At 40.5% G+C, this 17873-nt stretch overlaps 1 protein-coding gene across 6 annotated transcripts in view; it reads left to right on the forward strand.

Moving 5' to 3' along the window:
- The window catches only part of ACSL6 (acyl-CoA synthetase long chain family member 6), a 57840-nt gene extending 40827 nt beyond the window's left edge, over positions 1 to 17013 (forward strand). For 3 of the 6 annotated variants that reach the window (XM_021549494.4, XM_085591215.1, XM_085591214.1), the window contains exons 11-21: positions 286 to 363; positions 2821 to 2955; positions 4054 to 4188; positions 5922 to 6017; positions 6819 to 6891; positions 7294 to 7382; positions 7930 to 8046; positions 8284 to 8427; positions 9156 to 9257; positions 10221 to 10292; positions 12332 to 17013. In XM_021549494.4, the coding sequence (XP_021405169.1) occupies positions 286 to 363; positions 2821 to 2955; positions 4054 to 4188; positions 5922 to 6017; positions 6819 to 6891; positions 7294 to 7382; positions 7930 to 8046; positions 8284 to 8427; positions 9156 to 9257; positions 10221 to 10292; positions 12332 to 12472 (1182 nt within the window). In that variant the 3' untranslated portion in view covers positions 12473 to 17013. Of the gene's footprint in view, positions 1 to 150; positions 364 to 2820; positions 2956 to 4053; positions 4189 to 5921; positions 6018 to 6818; positions 6892 to 7293; positions 7383 to 7929; positions 8047 to 8283; positions 8428 to 9155; positions 9258 to 10220; positions 10293 to 12331 lie in introns of all 6 variants that reach the window. The other 3 variants (XM_021549495.4, XM_085591216.1, XM_031506013.3) reach the window with 2 other exon arrangements.
- The last annotated feature ends 860 nt before the right edge of the window (positions 17014 to 17873 follow it).

Genomic DNA, 17873 nt, shown 5'->3' on the forward strand with positions numbered 1-17873 from the left:
CTTCCCTGTGTCCGCCGCTCCCTCCTCTCTTGACAATCTTTACCCTTTTGCTCCTCTGGTGCCATTTTTCTTTTTATTATTTTATGACTTTCTTGTTGTCTTCCTGTCAGTGTTTCTTTCCTTTCTGTCTCCCATGCCCTTCACCTGCAGAAAGTGATCTTTCCGAGACAGGACGATGTGCTCATCTCCTTCCTGCCTCTGGCTCACATGTTTGAAAGAGTTATACAGGTAAGAAACCTGCCTGAACTGACGAGGCCTCGTGGGGCTCCTTGTGTTTTCTTCCAGAGTCAGTGGTCTCCTACTTGTGAGGATGTACACATTTCCTATTTGCCTTTAGCACACATGTTTGAGAGAATGGTACAGGTAAGGTCATGGTGTCAGTGGAAATCATCTTTTTTCCACGCCAACAACAAAAAAAATAAAATAAAATGAATAAAATACTAAATAACCAGTGATATCTTGTAGCACTAAAAAGGCTTGTACTCCAGAAGTGCCATGTGCATAACACCAGAGCCATGGTCTCAGTGACATGGCTGAATCCAGAGCGAGGCCAGGAGTTTCCCAAATTCTTACACCTGGCTCAGGGATTGAGAAACAGCCCTTCAGCCATGAGCCAAACTCATGGCTCATTCAGCTCAGGGCTACTGCCACCTGAGCAATTTGTGGGACAGCTTTTCAAAGCACTCTAGGATGAGGTGTCCTGTGAGTCAAGATAATTTCATGCCATTTTCTACATCAGCTAAAATGATGTTATTGCATAAATAACATGATCTGCAAAAAAAAAAAAAAAAAAAAAAAAAAAAAAAAAACCAACCTGGCAGACACTGAAAAAGAGGAAACAGATCATGGTGAGATGGTGAGACATGTGATCCTCCTAGCAGGGCAACGTGGTGGCCATTCACTGGAGCCTGTGTCCCCTGGGAATTATGGCAGATCCAAGGTCTTGCCAGCCCAAAGAACTGACTCCATGTCTCTTTGGGAAAAAAAAAAGGGTGATGACTTGTGCTGCAGTTTGTGAGTTAGGCAAGTCAGGTGAGACAGCCACATCAGGTCTCCTGGCCTGAGAAGCTGCAAACTTAAAATTGATCCAGTATGTGAAGATTGGATCTGGATCCAGTTGCAGCTCTGTACTTTCTCAGGGAGGCCTGTTTCTGGCTGAAAGGACACTTTCTGAGTCAGACAAGCATCTGCATGTAAACCTCCCACTTCTTAGTAAAATCTGTGCCAGAAATAATATACTTTTCCCTGTTAAAACTCTCACAAATTGGAAGTAAAAGCCCATGAAAGATTTGGAGAATTACAGGCCAGCCTTTCTCCACCTGCAAGGCAAGTTGGTCAGTGTGCCAGCACTGTTCGGGCAAACAAGAATATAATTATTCAAAATTCATCTGATGGGTTGGCAGAAAGAAATTAGAAACATTGAAAATGCTTTCATTTCATAGGATGTTGCTGTACTGAAAGGGACAGCCTCCAAAATATGTCCAGGTTTATCCTCCCATCTGAAACAGCTTAATATAGAGATTTTTTTCAAAAGGACTAAAAAGTAATTTTCAAAAGCATTTTGAACAGCAAGCACCACATCAGTGGCCCTAGTTTTAGACAACATTATTCATCCCTGGAATTTACAATTAAAAACATACAAATACATTCTTTAAAGCTAAAAATTTCTAGTTGTTATTTTCAATTCCCAGTGAGCACTTTTTAAATTTATGTGCAGTGTAAAGCACAAATTCAGTAGTGTGATTTTCATTAAACCCACATCACATGTGTAAAATTCCTGTGGTTTCAGCTGATGGAGACAGTCTCTAGCTGCCTGACAGAGCAGTGAGAGCAATTTGGTTAGTATTGCAGATTTTTAGGAGCAGCACAAAAAACATGGATGTATCTCAAGGAATTTTCAACTTATTTAGTTATATGGGGAAGACAAGCCCACAAAAGGGAGCTGAAGTTGTCAGTCTACTCAGGAAGGCTGGGCTCAGCTGTCCTCACAGGCACTTGCTGAGGACACTTTCTCCTCCATGCACTGTAAAACCATGGGAGAAGTGCTGGTCTCCAAATGTTCTTCAGTGATAAAATGCCAGATTGACCCAGTCTGAGATGGCTCCTTGGCAGGGTTACTGGTTACCAGTAACCAGCTACCAGCTGGCTCATGGCCAGCAGCCCCTCTGCCCCATCTCACATACTGAGCTCCATTCTGCTGATGAGGAAAACATCTTGCTTTGTTTTCCAGTACAAGGCTTCTGGATTTGTAATTTCCATACAAGTCAAGCACCTTTCATGAAGTGGGCTTCTATTTCTGGGATACAGGATCAGGCACTGTATTGCTAACGTAGTTTATATTGTTGTATTTAAACAAAACTAAAGTATTAACATCTAAAAATTGGCTGCTGCTCCGTGTTTTATGATGTTTCTTACTTTGCATTTCTGTATTGACGATAGGTCCTCATGCTGTGAGCTGCTATGGGAGGGCTGGGCTTTAGGAAAGTTCTGATCCAGACTTTGACCATAACTGGGACCTCTCTATCCCCATATGCAGGGGATGAAGGGAAATCCCTTCTGAAAATTTTGATTTCTTGTTCTTCCAGAACAAGTGGTAAATTTGGCAGATGCTGAATTGCTTGTACTGAAAAATGCCCAGAACTATTTGGATATTTCTATTTTCTGCACAATTTATTGTTACTTCATTGTACTTCCAAAGTCCCGTTTTTGCCATATTGCAGAACAGAAATTCAGAAAAGGTGCTTCTGCGCTTGGGAGGAATGCTTTGCTTTGGGAATTGAAAGCAAAGGGGTTACATGTGTTCCTCTTTCTCCCCACCAGTCTGTAGTATACTGCCATGGAGGGCGAATTGGCTTCTTCCAAGGAGATATTCGCCTCCTGTCTGATGATATGAAGGCACTGCGGCCAACCATCTTCCCCGTGGTGCCACGGCTGCTGAACAGAATGTATGACAAGGTGAGTTGGATTTTGATTTTACTCTTTTTGGAGCAATGGAGTTTATGTCCCTTTACTACTCATGTGGGAGAATTCCCTTAGTCATGGAGATTTCTCAAGCAGATGACACTAGCTCTGACTTGCTAGACACATTCTCACCCTGTGTAATGGATACAGCTACTTCAGTGAGTAAGTCTGTATTATGCCTTACACAGACTCCAGACACACTTATCACGTGTGAATATTAAATCCCTCTGTATTAGCCTCCTACCCTGTTCTCATTAAGATTACCAGTGACGTTGCTAGAGATACAGGATTTTTTTCATCACAAAAACATCAGTCAAACCTGGCTGCACAAGGACTTTTTGTGCCCTTCAACCAGATTTGAAATTCAAATCTTTCATTCTGGTGGCAACAACAGCTGGAAATCAGAAATTTCAAAAAGCCTTTAAGATTTAGGCAGTGTAAATGCGACAGTGGCTTTTGGATTTACAAATCTTTAAAACTAAGGTAAAGGTATTGCAAGGTATTTAAGACAGGCACGTCTGGTCATCATGTTAAATCTGTTTGACCAGCTGGGAATATTTATTCCTCAGAAGACTTATCTGCTAAAGATAAGCTTAAGCACAAGCTACCGATTTAATTTTTCCCAAAGGTCAGGGCTTCTGTGCTTTATTAAGGGGACAGGCATTGTGGGTTTCTCATTTGTGGAGGTGGACTTTGTGCTGGTGCCTGATTAAGCTGAGGTAAATAAAGCCCCCTTCACCACATCAGTCACCACTGATACCTGTTCATGTTGCTCATTCCCTTTTGCTCAGGTTTCATGAACTTCACTGAACCCTATCACAGAAATTATATAGTAAGAGCAACCCTGTCAATCCAGTTGAAGCCTGGACCACCGTCCTGCCTTTTCCCCCTGAAGGAACCACATGAGCAATAGGGAATGGGGCAAAACACATAATTCTTTTTTCCCTGACTAACAAACCCCAGTGTAGCCTTGTTTACCTGTGCTGCCAATGTAACTGTACCCACCTGGCTGCGTGGGTGTCACAGGGAGAACAGGTGTTGATGTGCTCCCTCTTCCCTGTGACACCTCATCTGCCATCCCGTGTCCTGCAGATCTTCAGCCAGGCTGACACATCCCTCAAGCGCTGGATCCTGGAATTTGCGGCGAGACGGAAAAAGGCTGAAGTTCGAAACGGCATCATTAGAAATGACAGTTTGTGGGATAAGCTTTTCTTTAATAAAATACAGGTAAGTGATTCAAGAAGTGAGTCCGAAGTTAAAGAGCTCTAGTTTCTTCTAGCAATGACTTGTTTTCTGACAAGGGAGTTTCAGACAGCAGGAAAAATTTCTTCATGGATAGGGTTGTCAAGCATTGGAACAAGCTGCCCAGGGCAGTGGTGGAAGTGTTAAAAAAGGATGTGATTGTGGCACTTGAGGACATGGTTTAGTGGTGAAGATGGTCCTAGGTTAATGGTGTGACTTGATGACTTTAGAGGTCTTTTCCAGCCTTAACAATTCTATGAGCCTATGATTCCTTAAAGTCAGTGTAGTCCACTTGCGTGATGATGAACTGTGGGCAATCACCACTCACTAAGGAACAAGAGACTGGAAAATGGAATAGAAAAAGGGAACTGAACACAGTTTGTTGCTCCATGAAGTTTTGCCACATTTATTTTTATTTATTGGTTTTGTTTTTAAGCACCATGCATAATGTCAAAATTTCAATTCTCTCAAGGATAACTTTCTAGAGGGAAATGGAGAAACACAAGGCAGGATAAGATGACATTAGCCACATCCCTCTTCAGCAGCACCAAGAAATCACTAATTTATGGAATGGTGCCAAAAATTTTTTGCAGCTCTCACATAGAAACTGTACCCCTGCAGGGGAGGAAAGGTATCTAGGAATGAAATTCAGAAAGGTGGTTATGAAAAGGAGTCGCTGATGAAAGAGATCCTGCTCCAAAGTTTTCTGCAAAATCTCAACAAATAGGATTGGATTTAGGGTTGGGTTTCAGTTGGGCATATTCAAACCTACTTTTCCTCCTAAGAAAAGAAAGAGGGTTGAAAAGAAAAAAGCACACATGAATCATGGTTTAGCAACCACGAAAAAAGAAATCAGAATGCCCTTCTGCTTCCCACACATCTCAGTAAAAAAAGAGATTAAATTGGGTTTAAACCATTTTTTTGGGGGGCCTCTGTACTACTCCAGGAGGCTCTAATTACTTCATTTTTTTAATTGGATGACTTATCTGGAGACATGCCACTTTATTTTTAACTAAAGAAACTGACTGTACTTGTGGTCTGTGGATTAGTGTCCTCAGTGTGCCGATAGCAGAGTTCACCCAGCCGGGAGCGAGCCATGCTGCATATTGATGCGAGGGCTGGCGAGACGGGCAGACTCAGTCAGCAGTTGTTGTCTTTTGTGCTGGGTTTTCTTTTTTACTTCTAGAATAAAGAAAAGGAAATGAAAGGGGAGGAGAAAGAAGTAAAATAGGACACAGGAATTGATGTAATACCCTCCAGAAATATTTGAAGGTCATCTGCCTTAAAAAAGGGACAACTTTATTTTAGAAGGCTTGGGAGGCAATTCATTAAAACCAGTGAGGTGTAAGTAAGCAAAGAAGACTGGATGGGGAAGAGTCTGTTTTTCCCAGCAGTTCCCAGAGCCAGGTCTGCAGCCTGCCCAGGCTGAGCAGCTTGCCCTGCCAGGGACATGAGCACTCCTGTCTCTGTACACAGAATGGGGTTTTATCCCTCAGGAAAACTTCAGAGCTAGTTGGTGTTTCCATACATGGCCACATCACAGAACCACAGACTGGCAGGGTTTGAAGTCTCCTTGAAGTTCATCTAATTCTGACTCCATGCCGTGGGCACAAAATCCTGCACATCTATTCTAGAGAGAGCATTTTGTGCAAGCTCATGGTTTTGCCATCTGCAGTAGCTTCTGATGCTTTCTTTTGTTTCCTCCTGCTACCAAACAGGCAAGTCTTGGGGGGTGTGTCCGCATGATAGTGACAGGTGCTGCGCCTGCGTCCCCAACTGTCCTGGGCTTCCTCCGCGCGGCCCTCGGATGCCAGGTGGGTTTGTGTGGCTGGTCAGGGATGTACATCCACTGCTGGCAAGAGAACACGTGGTATTTAAGAAAGGAGATGGGTTAGACCCTCAGAACTGCATTTAGGACAGCTGTACCAGGATGGATCAAACAGCAGGGCTTGGGGCAGCCATGAAGTCCTGGTACACCCGGAGCTCAGTGGGGTGGGAACAGCCCTGGGATGGTAGTAACAGGCAAGAGATGTTTTCACTTTGGGCATCTCCCAGAAAAACCCCTCTCAGCACCAAACTGAGTATGTGAAATTAAATGTGTATGTGCAAGTCCTGGGAACTTCATTATACAAATTTTATTCTATATATAAATAGAGGAAGCTAATCCTCAGACATCAGCCTAACCCACTTGAGGTGTCCACTGCATTATTTCTCTGTGATAGGAAGCCCAGGGCAACTGAAAGGTCTCATTTGAGAGCCTAAAATTAGTCAAGGAAAAAAAAAGTGTGGATTTTCAAAATGTCCCACAAAAATACCATTTTTTTCCCACTAATAAGTTCCTCTCATAGTGTAGCATATGTCCTTACTCAAAGGCTAAGTGCTCATCTCATCATTTCCTATTTTCAACAATAGAGATCCATGGTCTTTCCTAGTTATGTAAATGGAATTTTGTACACTAGAAGTCAGGGACAATGTCCCCATGGCAAATGGGCACTCACACATTGCAGCTGCAGCCTCAGCTCACAGGACTGTGCAACAGAGGGCAATGCTTGGGATTTCAGTTTATATTAGCAAAATCTTTTATGGTCTTTTAAAGATACCCGTCTCTTTGTCAGGTTTATGAAGGCTATGGCCAAACAGAATGCACAGCTGGATGCACTTTTACAACTCCAGGTGACTGGACATCAGGTAATTCTTTTCTTCCACCATTTGAAGAAATAAAAGAAATGCACTTTCCTTTAGGAAATTTTGGACTGTAACATCAAGGCCAGGTTGGATGGGGCTTGGAGAAACCGGATCTAGTGGAAGGTGCTCCTGCCCATGGCAGGGGGTTGGAATGAGATGAGTTTAAGGTCCCTTCCTACCCAAACCACTCTACGCTGTTTCAGAACAGGTTTTATATCCAAAGAGGAGGTGTTGGTATTTAGCTTTAATAGTGCAAAACCTTAATTAAGGAAATTATTTCTGCACACAGACACAGCTCCTGCAAGAACATCCAGTGTATCTACAACTATGCAAGTAACTAATGATAAAATGGTAATTATTGTTTATAGGAGGGATGACAAGTGACTTGATAACTTTGATTTCCAGGTCATGTAGGAGCCCCTTTGCCCTGTAACTTAATCAGATTGAAGGATGTGGAAGAACTGAATTATTTTGCTTCCAAAGGAGAAGGAGAGGTAGCAAATCACATTTTTATATCAAATTCTCACTAGTTAACACTGTATGAAGTAGTTTATAGAAGCATTTTACCTTTGTAGTGTGCATGGTTGCTGATGTGTTACATCATGCAATCAGGAAAGGAAAATGGAAGTTTAACAACAGAGCAACACAGAATTAATGAAAAAGGAGCCGTGGAAGTACTTCCAGCCTGATTCCTTGAACTGCTAAGACTGAATTAATTAGTTCAGCTAAGAAGAGCTGAATTGCTATGATTTCTACATTTCTGTGATTTCTATACTACACAAAAATTAAACTTACTGAAATAACTTTGTTATTTTTAACTGCAAATGGAATGCAAATCAACTTCAAACAAATCAGTTTTGCAAAACCTACTTCATATTTCCATTAGCTTGAAAAAAATTCATAGATAATTTAATAACCCAATCTATTTTAGTTTCATGGAGCACAGTCATTAAAATATTTCAAATTTTGCGAGTTAATACTTAACTTGTATTTATAGCAGAACAAGAAAATAATTAATCATCAACCCTGGTTGTTTTGCAGATCTGTGTGAAAGGACCCAATGTGTTTAAAGGTTACTTGAAAGATGAAGAGAGGACAGCTGAGGCACTGGACCAGGAGGGCTGGCTTCACACAGGAGACATTGGCAAATGGTTACCTGTGCGTACTGGACACACTCAGAGTTCTTATGGCAATTGTATTATCCCAAGTAAATTTTCAAGGACTGAACTTAGGTCTCCAAGCAGGTCTATCTTTACAAAGGATTGAGTTTATATTTGGAGAATAAGCATTTGAAAGCACAACAGGCAATTGAAAGCTCTGTTAAAGACAGACTGCTTGCTGAGTTTCTGTGATTAAATAACTTCTCTGGGAATTCTCATTTCTTTCTCCTAACAGAATGGGACCCTCAAAATTATTGATCGGAAAAAGCATATATTTAAACTTGCTCAGGGAGAATATATTGCACCGGAGAAGATAGAGAATATCTACATCCGCAGTGACCCTGTTGCTCAGATCTATGTCCATGGAGACAGCCTGCAGGTACAAACCAAGCTTTCAGAAAATCTTACTTTACTCTTAGTAGTTAGAAGACAGAGCTGGGTGTGAAGGAAGGGAAAATGTGAGTGGATCACGCCACATTGTCTCCCTCCTTCTTTGGAGCTGGCTGACAGCCAGGCAGGAACTGAGCTGCTGGTGTGACCCTGAGCAGCTTAGAGAGAATGCTGTGGCCAAAGATCAAGCTTTGAAGTTGGCTTTGGTGTCACTCTTTGGGTCTCCAGTGCCGTCCTTTGCCACCCTGCCTGTGGTAAGCCAGGAAAACGCAAAGCCACTGCTTCCTGCCCCCACACTGCCTGTGCATTCTGACCAACCTTGTTCTGTTAGTTTGCACATTTATACACACACCTACAGCTTTTGAAACCAAAATGGCAATTCATCTTCTGCATTCAATTCTCACAAGCATGAGCCTCCCCTTCCCAGAGTTTGCCTGGAACTTGCAGGGCCATGGGAGTTATTAATGTCCAGGAGGAGCACAAACCCAGCTGAGGATACTAAAACTTCTGGTAAATGCAAACAGAGAAACTTTTATCTGAGAAAAAGGTACAGCCATCAGAATGTACTTCATGATGAGATGTTAGCAAATTATTGACATAATTAAACAAGAAGTAGTAAACATGCAGAAATTCAGCTGACTTGTGTATTCACTTCAATGTAAAGCCTGGAATATGGTTCAGCTTTTGCCTGCAACTCTCCTTCTCCTTTACCTACAGGCCTTCCTGGTGGGAATTGTGGTGCCTGATTCCGAAGTCATGCCAGGTTGGGCAAAGAAAAGAGGGTTTGAAGGAACATATGCAGAACTCTGTAAAAATAAGGTTTGTATCTGCAGTACAGACTTTTTTTTTTTTGTTTGTTTGTTTGTTTGTTTTTTGTTTTTTTTTGCTGTAGCATTATGTATGCACAATACTGTGTCTAGGAATGACTAGTTCAGTGACAAGAATTACTTCCTTACTGAACATTCAGCAGGGTTGACTGGACCCAGTGATATGTGTTGACTGGTCGTACTGACCTCTGCCAGCTCTGGTGTGGGAGGGCCAAGAGTCTGTCTTGCAGAGAACAACAGTACAGCACGAGGAAGGGTTGTGTTTGCTTAGATTTCTTAAATAAGACAACTAAATAAGTCTTCTCTGTGGTGACCAGCAACAGGACCAGAGGGGAGGGTCTGAAGTTGTGTCAGAGGTTGGTATTAGGAAAAGGTTTTTCCCAGAGAGGGTGGCTGGATGCTGGAACAGGCTTCCAAGGGGACTGGTCACACCATTAAGTCTGACAGAGCTCAAAGGAGCATTTGGATAACACTCTCAGGCACGTGGTATGACTCCTGGGGCTGTTCTGTACAGGGTTGGGAGTTGGAGTCCATGGTCCAGCTCAAGACATTCTGTGTTTCTATAAAAAGGACCCCAGTCTTAAACACATGCTCTATAATACTGAGGAATTGCATTGGGTCACATCAATAAGTACTGATGCCACTGAACCATTCCACTGGTGTTTGTGGACAATGATTCTGCATTGAAGTCTGGCAGGTGGCTGAAGAACTGTAAATTTAACAGCTATGTCACATAGCTGGGTTGAAAATAGAGCCTTTTCATACCAAGGAGACGCTCAACATTGCCACACTTAAGTGTAATGTTTATATATTACCATAGAATTTTGCTAATTATATTAACTGTTAGTAAGGCACTTGAACTTTACTCAGAAACACTTCTTTTGGTGAACAATGAGCATTAATTGCATGTAATTGACTATGGCAGCTCATGGGGAATTTCTGTGTTTTAATGCAGGAACTGCAGCAAGCGATAATGGAAGACATGGTACGGTTAGGGAAGGAGAGTGGGCTTCACTCCTTTGAGCAGGTAAAATTAAACATATCATTCAGTGTGGTCAGACAGGCAATTTGACTGTATAGAAGAGGGATTTGTCAGCATTTATCATGCTACTACAAATCTTTGTCGCAGCTGTACATGATGTTTATGGAAAAAGCTTTATTGCTGACAAAGTTGTATTTATTCCTTTGGAAAAATGTATTTGCTGTGATTCTGCTTCACACCCATGTTTGCAATTTGAATTAAATTTAGTGGAAGTTTTGGGTGCAGAGATCAAAATCTAAATCGGGGACATGGATAATCTCCAGACTGACAACCAGAGGTCAAGATGAACATCTGTAGGAGTCTGACTTTTCTGCCACTGAAAGCTCTGTTAGAAATTGGGTCACTAATTACTACTCTTATACCTGACCTTGAAATGCTGCTGGTTTCTTTATTTTTAGTCTGGGCACAAGTTCTTTCCTGCTTGTGTAAATATTTCTGCAATAGAACTACATTTCAGAAGGGGAGATCTGAAATCAACCATGGTCTACATAGCATTAAAAACACAGAAAAATTATCCACCCCATTTTAAAATGTCAAAGGCTTTTTTCTGTAGAAAAAGCCAAATATCTTTATCATTATATATAATTAGCAAGGGCTTTTTTGCTTTTGTTAGGACTGTTTCTGGGTGATAATTGTAATGAGTAATTCACCATATTGGAGTGGAACAAAAGCATCATTAAACATAACCCTGTTATTCTTAATTTCTCAGTTATCTATGCAAATGAAACAACACCTAAAAGAAATTTATTTTAAAATAATTCCATATAAAGCATAGTTTTTAATGCACATAATTTTCTGTGCCAATAAGTCTTGTTTGCCTCTGCCAAGGCCTTCACAGTATGAAATATCCTCAAGTAATCGATTCCACCAGCAGGTTTCAATTAATAAAGTAGTGAGGAAACCTTTGTCATCTTCCTAAAAGTTGGGATAAAATAATAATAGAATAGAATAAAAAATAAATTATACAAATTTCAAAATTAAAGGGCTTCAAAACTTAATCTCTGTTGCAATATGTAATCTTAAGACTTTGAGCCAGATTCTGTGGCTATGCTCATGTGGGATGGGATCCCCTGTTTATGGGATACTCTTTATCATCCCCGTCCTTGTCTGCAGCTTGGATTTCTGTCTTGGGAATTACAAGTGTGACTTCTATAAGCATCAGCTTCCAGAACCTGAAAACTAATGCAGCAAATGGGGGAGCATTAATAGCACAAACACTGATTTATGAAGGATTGCATGGGGGCAGGACCTGGACCATGCTGCTTGCAGGGAAAGATGAATCACATATCTAAGGAATAGAAAATGGATTTGCAGCCTATACCACTGCAGCTCCCAGCCAAACAAACTGCAAAGCAGTCTGGCTTGGGGAATCACAAAAGCAGCAGATGGCTGGGGAATTTTATCTTAAATCGGTGGGCTCTGACCAGTCACGCAGCAGTTTTCTGCTTTCTCCGACACCAGCATGGGAAGGAAAAGCTCACTCCCATCTGTGCTGCCAGGCTCCCCACTGTGCTCAGAGCCACTGCCTCAAACAAGGGCAGCCTTATGAAATGCCATTTGCAACAGCTAAAAGATTTGTATCGTTTTAATTAGCTAAAGATGATCATAATGTACACCTATGCATGTTTTGTGCCAGCAAAGCTTCATGCTAATTTTGAGATATTGAATCAATGCTGCTTACTTTTGCAGTGGGGTTAAGTTGAGGTTTCCTAGCACAACTCCCTGCCTTGGCCCTCTCCCCCACTGCCTTTCAGCTGTGTGAAACTGCAGTGACAATATCACTCTATCCCTGGTGCGCTGCCTTGAAGTGCTCTGGCCTTGCTTTCATACAGAAAAGAAGTTTATGTGCTCATTCTCTTGGAGAGCTCCCTTCTGTGGGCAGGGGATGGAAATCCTGGGGACTCAGCAGAAGAGTGCCCTGGACTTGAGGCACTGCCAGAGAGAAGCACAGCAAAAAAAAGTTAATGTTTATTCAGTGTAATGCCTGTAACCTTTACTATAAACATATTTCTCTTATATTTTAGGTCAAAGCCATTTATATTCACTCTGATATGTTCTCGGTGCAAAACGGTTTGTTGACACCAACATTAAAGGCTAAGAGACCAGAACTGAGAGATTACTTCAAAAAACAAATAGAAGACCTATATTCAAGCATCTCCATCTGAAATCACAGGAAGAATCTTCTGAGTAATGGACTTCATAGCAATATTAGAATAATACTCAAAAACTACAGAGCCAGAATGACACTGCTGAAATGGATAAGCATCTGAATCTTACATTTGAGCCTTTCATTTTTCTAGCATTTCATCACTAACCATATTTTCCCTTCTTTTTGCCATCAGGTGTGATACAATTTCTTTTTTACTCTAGGTACACAGTAAGACACTACTAAAAACTATGCTAAATTGCCACAAAATATGCAGAAATTTCAATCTATGACCAAGTAAATTATGGAAGCATATCTTATAAATAACTACAAACATTTCTAGTTAAAATAGGGAAAATTTCAGGTATGTCTATTGGTATTTGATTATATACAACCTAATATATTAGAAACTAAAATAATAAGTAATTCAATAATGTGGTCTACCTCAAATAATCAGTGACTGATGGTGAAAGTAAAAGTCTATGTTCTCTGATGTGGAACTTCAAGCTGGATATTGGTCTATATAATAAATGATAGTTTTTTATATTTTTCAGGACATAAATGACATTGATTTGATTTAATCATTGATGACTTAACAACCAGAACAGAAATAGGAAGGAATTTCCCACTATCTGTACTTAATAGACCTATTACATCTAATATGTTACATCTAATGAATTCATGTTACTTGGAAATGACAAGAATAGGGTAGGAAGCAATAGCACAGAATTCCCTCTATTTCCTTTTCATCCAAACACAGATTATCCATGGTATGCAGATTTTGCATTAGGGCTCCTTCAGTCCAGGGCACCCACGGACACCTGAACTGCTCAAATGGAGAAGGTTGCAAAAGCATCACTGGCTCTGTGGTGGCTTTAGGTGGGAGTTCACGATAATCCATATGCTCCCAATCCCTAATTTATTACTTCACATGCTGCTAATACTGTGTAGTCCAGCTGGACTAACTCCCTTTCAGAAACAGCGCTAAAGAAATGGAGCACAAGGAATAAGCTGTGATTCTGGATGGGGCTTAGCAAAATGGAAAGGTTTGGGAAAAGGCCAGCCTGAGATGTAGCAGTGGAGTGCATCCTTTGTCTGGCCATGGAAGGGGAAGGAATACTGCCCCAAAAGACTCATGGGGATGGGCTAAAGGCTGTGTTAGCCATCGCTGTGCAAGGTGTCACCGTATGGCAGAACAGTGGATGTGGTGGCAGAAAGGCCTGTCATGGGAACATCCTTATGGTCAGACATCTGGAAGCTTCAAATCCCATTGGCATCACCTCCAGTGGCCTCTCTGGAATAACCAGCAAGTTGTGTGGATAAAACCTTACATTTCTGTGGTCATCAGAAAGGGGATAAGTCACACAAGGAGTAGGAACAGACTCCAGAGCTCCCTCTTGGTACAAAGCATGGTACAAGGCAAAGAGAAAACTGTCATGTCCAGTTGCTTGAATACTTGGACTGTCGATAGCTTCTTCTGCTAAACAGGGTCCTAAATATCTGTGTATTTTACTAGCTGATGTTTGTTGCACTAGTACATGCTAGCATGGAGCTGTGCCTGCTAGATCTTTGCTAGGACAGTGGAAGAACACTGATTTTCTCTCTTAAAGTGGAATCCACTGTAGACTTCTGAAGCTAAAACTTTAAATTTTTAATCTAAACAATATCTTATTTTCTCTCTGAAGTTCTGTTGCATGCTTCCAAATGAAATAAATTAATAAGTTAGTGTTTTACAAAGACAGATTTATTGCAGTGATTTCAGAATAAAATGATACATAGGAAACCATATCAGTAACATAATGACTCAAAGAATGTGACAGTTTGATTTATCAAATGTGCATTTGTCCGAATCCCTTTATGCATCCGATTCCTCATTTGATTTCAGTGCAGTGACTCATATCAGTCCAGAGCAAGTAAAGAAATAGCTGAGATCTGATGGGATCATAATTTTTCACCAATGTGTGCAGCAATAGCATCCCTGGGGAGTCTGTGTGTGCCACGTCAATGGAGGATAGGGATTACTGCATAAAATCTGGTTCTTTAGGTCAAGTCATGAAGGATTTTTATCGCGGTGGAGTTTAGTTCATATCCTTTTTGTATCAGCCAAAAGACAGTTATTACACACACAACCTTCAAAGCAATGGAGAATTAAATTCAGTACAATTTCCTGTCTGTTTTAATGCAATAGTTTTAAAATTTAAAACCCCAAACCCTAGTCATCTAAGGAAGTAGAGACAAGCTATTTTTCAGTGAGGCTTTTTTTTGCCATTTGAATTTCATTTACTTTTCTCTTAAGGTGATTTCAGATTTTTTGAGACAAACTCTCTATAAGTACAGAAGATCCAAGTATGAGTTTATTTACAGCTTAGATGACTGTTATTTTTACATATATGACCCTGAATAATATATCTATAGTCTTCTTTTGGTATTTGATGCAAAATGTCAGGTGCACTAGAGGCAATTGTATGAACAACAAAATAATAGGAAAGAAAAGCAGACGTGGCCACACTTGGATGATGCAAAATCTGAGATGGGTTTTGACACACCAGAAGTGTGAATGCTTTCAGAACTTGTGAAAAATTATATAAATAAACTAAAAGCTCTCTTTTTTACTTGTATAATGAGATTTTTCCTCTGCAGGTCACTCTCTCACCACAATCATAACGATATAAGAAATTAACACTTGAAAAAGAGACATGCATAAGGCATGAGCTGGGCTCAATCCTGCTTCTCTTCAAATTCCAGGCATATTTATTTTGTACTGAGCTTTCTTAAATTGAAACACTTGTGGCCACCAAGGAAAAACCCCCAGGGCTGTCCAATAACCAGTTTTTTGGGGTTTTTTGGGGAGTTTTTTTGTTTTGGTTTGGTTTGGTTTTTTGGGTTTTTTTTTTACCTTAAGATAACTAATTACAAAATTAGTTTCAATTATTCATACTAAAGAGTGGCAACTCTTTTTGCAGTCAGTTTTACAGTTGCAGTACTGCATTCTTGATTCTTCCTGGGCCTGGTGCTATGCCTGTGGAATCACTGGAAGACTGTCTTATAAGTCTAAAGACTTAAAAAAACACAATAAAATACATTTTTCAGGAAGAGGCCTTTACTTAGTTATATATTTTGTATGTTCTTTGCTTGATATATTGCACAGAGAAAAATCTGTTCTGCCAAAATGCACAGAGTGTGAGCAGAAACCAGACCAGAGTCTTTAACCCCATGTAGGCAGGAAATACATTGAAAAATTCTGTCCTGAAAGGCACATTTGCAAGTTAAAATGCTTGATGCACATCAGGTGAGACAGAGATGGTGAGTTTTTATTGGTAAAGTACCATTTTGCAATCTGTTTGTCAGTATCTATCAGCAACAGTAAAGTCCAATCTCATTTTTGCCATGAATATAAAATTCTCATGTGTAACAAAACAATCTGACCATAACCTCTGGAATGAAAAAATAACTTAGCGTTTTGTTTTTAGGTTTTTTTTTTTGTTTTTTTTTTTTTTTTAGTTTTACATGTGTTAAAAGCACAAACTGCTGATCTATATGTAAATAAATGCTACAAGATGAATGTAAAATGGGAAAGAATATACTATTTTTGCATGGTAATAGGTGACTTAAAGACCTCTTGATGCCTTAGAAAAAAATTGAAAAAGCATTTTATTTAGTGGAAATTCTATTGTCTACCTTTTGTATCCTTAGTTCACTTAGGGGAAAAAAAATCAGAATTAAACCATTGTTTCTTCTTGGAATTGATGCTCTCAGTATTTTACACATTTGGTGGTTTCTATACCACCTATGTGCCTGTGGAACAATGAGGCTTTCCAGAAAAGAAATCTAGATGCCTGTAGCCTAGAAGTGAAAAAGTTTTAAATCCCTTGAATTCTTCCACAGAAAAATGTTTTCTGAGGCATCTGGAGTCCCTTTAAGCCCTTCATTTCAGCTTTTTGTTATGTATTTTAGCAAAGTAAAAGCAGCCAACGAATGAGGCATTTTGGTAAGTGTTGCCTATTGTATTTTCAACTGAAAGTGAAGGGGGGTAAAATTTAACATATACATTTGTGTAAAAAAAGAATCCTAACTGTTATTAAGATTTTTTCAGTTTTGGTATATTAGCATGTATATCAAAGAGTCATCTATGGAAACTTTTGTAAAGAACTAAATTTTCACCTTTCTCAAAACTGCTCATAAGATTTCTTGTGGACTGACATACAATAAAAGCTCTTTTATAAAATCTGTTTTTCCTCCAGCACTTTGTCCTCACCATTGGTATGAAGTCATTGGGAATGTGTGGCTAAACTAAACGTGTTGTAAAAATAAGAAATTATGTAAAATAAAATAGTGACCAAAAGCATATTGGGACATGAGATTGATTTTAGCAATCTCCTATGAAAACCAATTGATGCAAAGTTCTCTGAAGATGCAGCAGTCTTTCTGTAATGGTTTTGATTTTAATTTTAAATCCGTAATAATATAACCACATGTATATGCTTGTTTAATATGAATTGCAATTGGGAATGCATAGTATTTTTTCAGATTGTGTCTAAACCAATAAAGTTTCAAAGCATATGGGCTCTAGTCCAGTTTTTGTGTGCACTTTGCCTTCACTCGGAAATCCAGAAACGCCTGGAAGTGCCCAAAGCCAGGTTGGATGGGGTTTGGAACAACATGGTGTGGCACAAGGCATCCCTGGCTGGCAGGGGCAGGGGGTGGAAGGAGATTGAATCTGGGGTTCCCTCAACCCAAACCATTCTGATCCTCTACGCTCTGTTTTTTCAGGGAACGACGCAACGAGATTGCTCCTCTCTACAACCTGAAGCTGAAACACGGGGTCGGACCTGTACAAGGATTATCACACACACGATTTATGTGCTCCGTTTTCATACGGGAGTTTTGTCCCTGTGAGGGCAGCAAGGCGCTGGCACAGGATCGGATGAGGGTTGGACTTGTACAGGGATTACCACACACACGATTTATTTGCTGTTTTCATAAGGGAGTTTTGTCCCTGTGAGGGCAGCAAGGCGCTGGCATAGGATCGGACGAGGGTTGGACCTGTACAGGGATTATCACACGCACGATTTATTTGCTACGTTTTCATACGGGAGTTTTGTCCCTGTGAGGGCAGCAAGGTGCTGGCACAGGGTCAGACCAGTTATCACGCACACGATTTATGTGCTCCATTTTCATACGGGAGTTTTGTCCCTGTGAGGGCAGCAAGGCGCTGGCACAGGGTCAGACCAGTACAGTGATTATCACAAACACGATTTATGTGCTCCATTTTCATACGGGAGTTTTGTCCCTGTGAGGGCAGCAAGGCGCTGGCACAGGATCGGATGAGGCTTGGACCTGTACAGTGATTATCACACACACGATTTATTTGCTCCGTTTTCATAAGGGAGTTTTGTCCCTGTGAGGGCAGCAAGGCGCTG

The sequence above is a fragment of the Lonchura striata genome, chromosome 13 (assembly GCF_050655825.1).
Source record: "Lonchura striata isolate lonStrDom1 chromosome 13, ASM5065582v1, whole genome shotgun sequence".
Lineage (NCBI taxonomy): Eukaryota > Metazoa > Chordata > Aves > Passeriformes > Estrildidae > Lonchura > Lonchura striata.